This window comes from Alosa alosa, chromosome 19, assembly GCF_017589495.1.
Source record: "Alosa alosa isolate M-15738 ecotype Scorff River chromosome 19, AALO_Geno_1.1, whole genome shotgun sequence".
Lineage (NCBI taxonomy): Eukaryota > Metazoa > Chordata > Actinopteri > Clupeiformes > Clupeidae > Alosa > Alosa alosa.
Genome location: NC_063207.1, coordinates 29029378 through 29036278, shown reverse-complemented (window position 1 = coordinate 29036278; position 6901 = coordinate 29029378). Strand labels below are relative to the sequence as shown.

The following is a 6901-nucleotide window of genomic DNA, read 5'->3' as shown; positions in this document are numbered from 1 at the left end:
GGTGGCTCCGCTCCACTTTAGAAGTCAAAGCCAGTTTAACAGAGGGTGTGTTCTGCATCCACCTGGACAAGCGACGTGTGGATTTCCTCTTTCTCGTTGTTTGTCAAACAAATGCGTAACTTTTATACAAGACAAGGAAAGAGATACACAGCGTTACAAGGCAAAACTTATCAGATTGCTGGGATCAAAACTGGCTGTCACTTTCAGTGAAAGGAATCTGGATTCAAGGTAGCTAACTGCTAACTTATATGGTTGTCAAATGAAATGGAATGGGCTGGGAATGTCAGAAGAAGGAAGCTTGTCTCACAGTTGGAAGTTCCTGTATTGTATTCGTGTCTGGTCTTACCATGAGCGGGGGAATGTTCAGGGCATATTGTAAAAGTTATCTAGGTTAACAAATGCATTTGCCAGTCGATATAAAATAGCTAAAATAACTTACTTTGTGAGATGACCCAGCTAGCTTATAACGAAATTGTTGCTTGCTAGTTGGCTAGTTTAGCTAACTTGCTAACGTGTTGATAAATTCCATGCTCCGCTTCCAGACAGTTAACGACACGCTGAGAGAGACTTCCTACGTATGTCACTACATTGCTCTCACAGTCATAGAAACATTGTTCTCCCCTCTGAAGTTAACGTATTTTTTGGGGGGGTGACCGTTGTCGATAGGTGTTTTAACTTCAACTAGTCTTTGAGTTGACCAGTGAAAGTGGAGGACTGTAGGCTACTGTTGTGCGGACTGCGGATGTTACTTTTGAAAGAATCCCTTCGGCTTGCACAGCTGTTTGGCTGTCATGGTACCAGCACACCATTTATCAGTCTACAATTAATATCTAGGTCAGAAAATGTCTCTCCTTCTGTGTAATGTAGCCGTGCCCACTCACCATCATCAATTTTGTAATTTCATATTTTCATGTCATGGGTAATTTCTTTAGGCCACCAACTAACGTTACCGAATGACAATGTCACCTCTGTATTTACCCCAAATATGGTCGATATGACTAGTCACTACTTGCGCCACATTGTAGTTGAAGTCACGTGTTAAATCTGTTGTTTACTGTAGATTAAGTCTCCAAGTGGATAACACTGCATTCAGATGTGTGTGTGTGCAGCCTGTGATTCAATCAGTGAAATTGCGGGTGCTTGCAGTGTGCAGCGTCCAAAGGGCTGATTAGATGCTGTTGTTTTTTATACGACCAGCTGCTGGGTCTGCCAAAAGCTGTCTAAACAAACAAGGCAGCTCCAGTTTCATCGCTGCCCATACTTCAGATAAATTCACTTTTGATTTTAAAAACAGACACAAGATAAGAGAGAAATGCAACAAGCACAGACACAGATTTGGTCTTCTCTACACTGTATGTTATTTGCGTATCACATCAGGGTAAGTACTTATGAACAGTGGCCAGTAAAGTGCACTCTTTAGACCACTCGAAGACCTTGCTTTTCTGTTTGGTGAATACTTTTTATTAAAATATATGAAGTGAATCATTCTGGAAAAAATGACAGCAGTGAAAGTGGAATATTGTGGTGTCTGTTTTCCCAAGGATGTTGCTGGAGCTCTGAACAGCAAAGATGAGTGTGACATCATGGTTCCTGGTGAGCAGCTCAGGGACACGACACCGGTTACCGCGGGAGATGATCTTCGTGGGCCGGGATGACTGCGAGCTCATGCTGCAGGTGAGGGTCCTAAAGCCAGCGGCACTACATGGTCATCCTGGCAGCTGCCTGTCCAGAGATGAAGCCTTTCCCCACAACTTGTGCGACTACTCTTCCACATGGGTGTGGAGCTCTGGCAAACTGAATGAGATGCCACTCTTTGTTGGTATGATAAAGACAGGGTGGGGTTTGTGTCTGTGTGTCTCTTAGTGAGTTTGATTCTCAAGTAGCCCACTTGACTTGTGGCTTGGACGACTGAAGCCTTTCCTGATCTAATTGTGTGTGTGTGTGTGTGTGTGTGTCTGTGTGTGTGTGTGTGTGTGTGTGTGTGTGTGTGTGTGTTCTTACTTTACTGTACTGTTCTGTTGAAGCCTATTGTATGTCAGTGTTTTTTCTGATCTTGGCTTAGGTCAAGTGTGTATGCGTGTGCATATGTGTGTGTATGTGGGTACACAATTCTTGAGTGCCTCTACTGTACATTGCCTGCAGGGAGACTTCCCTTTTGGCAGCATCTCAAAACGCAACCACTGCATTCCGTCCAGTTCCGTCCAGTGCACAGTATCTCTCACCATTTGCTGGCAGGCCGAGACTCCTGCTTCTGGAATGTTCCTCGCCTGCACGCTCCTCTACATCTCCTCTTCCTCTCCTCCATCCCTTTCTGTCGGCCCCTGGAAAACACAGCACCACCATGAAGCAGATCCCTCCTCTTGAAATTGTTTATATGGTTTCCTCGGCCTGTGGTTTTGCTCTGAATGCCCTGCCCTACCACAATGGTTAGCCAGCAGAATTTGAAAGTGCTCTCGTGCACATTCAAGGGAACAGAGGGGCTGGCTGGCTGGCTGGCTGTCCGCAGCTTCAATGCCTCGCCCATTTAGTGTGATGAGTGGCTTATAATTTCTGTCTGCCTCTTTAAAAAGCATTACTCTTTCTTTTCTTTGCTTCTCCTCCTCCCTGATTGGTTCATAGAGTTGTTGTCTATGGCTGAGTGTGCTGTTCCTCTCAGTGTTGATACAAGGAGGAACGGGAGTGTTGGTGTGAACTGGCAACAATGCCTCTGGCACGGAATCTCAGTCAGAACCACAGTTTAGATGCCAGCTGTTGTGCATGCTCACCGTAGTCGTTAAAAAACTCTGCATTGTGTGTGTGTGTGTGTGTGTGTGTGTGTGTGTGTGTGTGTGTGTGGGTGTGTGTGGGTGTGTGTGGGTGTGTGTGGGTGTGTGGGGTGTGTGTGTGTGTGTGTGTGTGTGTGTGTGTGTGTGGGTGGTTAGGCGGGATCATGTTTTGTCTTCCTCACGCTTGTGGTGAAGATAACATCGTGCTGGCCTGCTAGTGAAAGGTCCCCCTTGAGGAAGTGAGTAGTAAATAGGCCAGGCCTCGTCCTCCTCATCAGCCGTGTTCTCTGCACACAATGGCCACAGGGTCTCCTATCAGCCATCTCACTGATAAGAGCTGCAGCAGCTCCCTATGGTCAAAAGATACAATTTGTGTTTAGAGTGGCCAGAAAATCACAAACAAACAAACGCCTCTGAAAGTGTGTGGTCTATTTGTGACCAACTAAAAAATAGAAATGTTCATAGATTCACAATAGCTCAATAATAAATGGCTATCTGGATTGTGCAGTGTGTGGTCTTGCATTCTAGCAAGGGCAGCTGAGAGGGTGAGAGTGGGGTGAGTGAAAAAGAGCATGCTCTGTAGCTCTGAACTCCCCTAGTTTGGCCCTTAATCTGCTGAAGCATTTCAATCTGCTCCGAGACCACAGAGTGTTCAAGTCCACTGAGCTCAATGACCCAGGCCTCCTTAGTGCTCTGTGTGTAACAAACTGGAACGCAATGTGCATGCCTCCCAACCTCTCTCTCCCTCTTCTCCCACTCACCCTCTCTCTTCTCTGTTCTTTTCTGTTCTTTCTTTCTTTCTTTCTCACCTGCCTTATCTCTCTTTACCTCTTTCTCTGTCTTCCTGTCTTTTCACACCTCTTCATGATATCTCTATACCCTTCCATTGTTTCTCCAGCACATTTCTTTTTCTGTGTTTGTGTTGCTTTCTCTCTCTCTCTCTCCCTCCCTTCCTCTCTCTCCTTCTTTCTCTCTCTGTCTCTCCCTCCCTTCCTCTCTCTCTCCTTCTTTCTCTCTCTGTCTCTCCCTCCCTTCCTCTCTCTCTCCCTCTTGGCTGGAGAATTGACACAATTTGACAGAGCCATGAAATGGCCTCGCTAATGGGCCCTAACGAGGCCCCTGCAAACGAGCTCAGTTGTCCAGGGCTTCGCCTTTGAAGTCCTGCTGCAAGCGTAGAGGGAGGAGATGGAGTAGGAGGAGAAGTAGGGAGGCGATGTTGGAGATGAAGGAGGAGGAGGAGAGGGAGGAGACCTTGAGTGGATAATAATGACATAAGAGGAAAGTCCAACTTTGCCGTGTGTTTCGATTATGTTGATTCCAGTGTCATTACTCAATGCAAATGGATGAGGTTTCATATGGGATGTTCAGTAATGATATGGCTCTCTAGTCAAATGTGGTTTGAAAAAGTGCCTATTACTGTATTCCATAAGAAGCATGCCTGATCTGTCTCTTTAACCAACAGTAAAATGTCTCTCTGTGTTCACTGTACATACAGTACGCTGGGAATGTTTTATGCCAGCCACTACATTTAGTTACGTGCTATGACACTTTCATATACTCAGCACATAATGCAGGTTCATTTCCTGCTACTAGCACAGATGTTTGTATCAACTGTAACTGACATCGTTGTACCTCATTTCTCTTTCTCGCTCTCTCTTTCTCTCTCTCCCTCCCTCTCTCTCTCTCAATCCCTCTCACAGTCCCGCAGTGTGGACAAACAGCACGCTGTCATTAACTATGACCCTGCCACGGATGAGCACCTGGTGAAGGACCTGGGAAGCCTTAATGGGGTGAGTTAAACAGGCACCTCTAGCCATGGGGGACTGCCTCGCATCGCTTCTAATGCCTTTCTTTGGCAGCGGATGTCCAGCTCCACAGGTGCTGGGCTCTGGTATTTATACCCTTTCTTTGGTGTGGGATGTTCAGCCACAACCAGGTATCTGTTGTGTGATTATGGCCACCTTTGTTGTAATATCTTTTACTGATCAGCTACTGAAGCTCCAGATTCAGGTCGGAGGCAGAGATTTGCTAACAGGCTCTCAAAAAGTCACCCAAAGTGAGCCTTTTCTGGTGACATTAGCCACACACACCCTGCGTTTTTGCGGAGCTCGAGGTCAGAACTGAGTACCTGCAAAAAAAAAAGAAAAGAGAAATTAAAGCACAGCTGCAGAAAAGGAGGTGTGTCCACGTTAGCCCAGTTCACTGCCCATTCCCCTTGAGAGTGGTGCAGTAAAAGCAGATTGCTTGCCCCATAGTAGCACCTCTGTAATGTACAAGGTGAATGAGTGGGTGTCACTCACACAACAGATGGCCAAGCTGGTCTTGAGCTGCCCAAATGCCGTGTTTGGGACAGAACATGTTTGTTTGCTCAATCTTTGTGTGAGGGTGCGGTCAGTTAGAGTCCTGATAATGCGCGAGTAGGTAGCAGGTCCCTGTCCCCACTCTGGAGCACAACTCCAGCGAGGGCCCCTCAGCACAAAAGAGCTGTTTGTCAACGCCACTCTGGCTTGGTTGGGCTGAGGCAGAGAGCAGTGCATTCTTCTGCTGCTTTGATCCCATTCTATTTGCTGCACTCTTTCTCCCTCCCCCTTGCTCTCTCTCGCTCTCTTCCTCTCTTTCGCTATTTCCCTCTATCTGTCTGTCCCTCTCTTTCTCTCCCTCTCAACTTTGTTTCCCTGTTACTCTTTGTTTATTCTGTCATCTATGTGAACATCTCTCTCCCATATTCTCCTTCCCCCCATCTCTCATTCTGTATCCTCAACCTTTCTCTCATTCTCTCATTCTCTCTCCCTCTTCCTCTCCTCCCCCCTCTTTCTCTCTGAGTTTCTCTGCACCTGCTAAATCATGCTCTCTTCAGGGAACTGTCGCTCCAGTAGTTTCTGTCCTAACAGCTCGTCTCAGTTTCAATATTGAGTGTTTCTTTTGACAATAAACTTCAGTGCTCCCAAAGCACTCAGCGCTGACAAGAGGCTAATAGTTAAACTTACAAGCTGCAGCACAACCAGCTCCCCTTGTCCAGTTCCCCTCCCAGGTGGAACCCTATCTAACCCTGATGGCCTAATGTTCTAATGCTTTGCTTTGTTTAGTGCAATCCCAGTCACCCTCAGCTTTCTTAAATAACCAGAACAGCGCATGATGGCTGGGCGGTTCCATTTCAATAGTACTCTTCATAGAACAAGCGGCTTACACATTTCATTCATTAGGAACACACATCTCTCATTGATACCTAACTATAAACCTTGGCTTGAAAATCAAGCATATTTGTGGTTTCTTTGGTTACGGTTGGAACTGGTCCAACAGCCTACCTCACAGTCTGCTGTGTGCATTGTGTTTGCCTTTGTTTTTGCCGTAGGCGAAATCCATATGTATAGACGTGTCTGTAGATTTGGAAGTTGACTATTCTAGGAATGTAGAGCTGAAATGATGACCCTGAGAGGAGGAGTTTTTGTTTTGTTTGTTGGATAATTGTGCTTTCTTGTTCCTGGCAGATAGGATTCTTCAGGTGTCTCAGTTAGGTCACAGTCCTCACAAAGAAACACAATACAATGGATATTGTACTGATGATACAGACTTGCACACTGTAGGAATTCCCCTTCTCCTCAAATGTCAACATACTGGCTACCCATTTACATATAGCCCTAAGGGCTACCCCTAGATAGATAGGGGTATTAATCCCGAGGGAAAGTTTACAATTAGTCTAAAATCGATGGAAAGGGTCATGCTCATACCCGCGACAACATTACATGCAATACTAGCCATTCCTGAAGCCATTATTTTAAGGTACAAAAACACCATTGTGTTGTTTTGATAGTTACCTCATCTGAAAAACAAATGGGTTTAAATAAGTAGATGTAATTTATGGGAATGCACTGCCTATGAAGGTGCATGCACACATATCAGTAATCTGTGAAAATCGTTCAGTGAAAGTGAAGTGCAAAATAAATGTGATGTTCTGTGCTGGTGTGCCCCTATAGTAAATATTGTTTCACTACTTCCTACCTCCACTATTTCACTTCCATCATGCCCGTCATTTAGCCTTTTTACCCCCCATCTGTCCCTTCACTGGCCCTCTCCCTGAGCTTAGACACCCTCATTGCATAACCTTTGCAATCTTATTACAGTCTTACGGTGGTGCG

General features: G+C 45.7%; 1 protein-coding gene across 3 annotated transcripts in view; it reads left to right on the top strand.

Annotated features, from left to right (window-relative positions):
• Positions 1-6901, top strand: part of cep170ba (centrosomal protein 170Ba) — a 28632-nt gene continuing 21731 nt past the window's right edge. For all 3 annotated transcript variants that reach the window (XM_048228529.1, XM_048228528.1, XM_048228527.1), the window contains exons 1-3: positions 1-228; positions 1542-1674; positions 4466-4555. In XM_048228529.1, coding sequence (XP_048084486.1) covers positions 1570-1674; positions 4466-4555 — 195 coding nt within the window. In that variant the 5' untranslated portion in view covers positions 1-228; positions 1542-1569. The remainder of the gene's footprint in view (positions 229-1541; positions 1675-4465; positions 4556-6901) is intronic.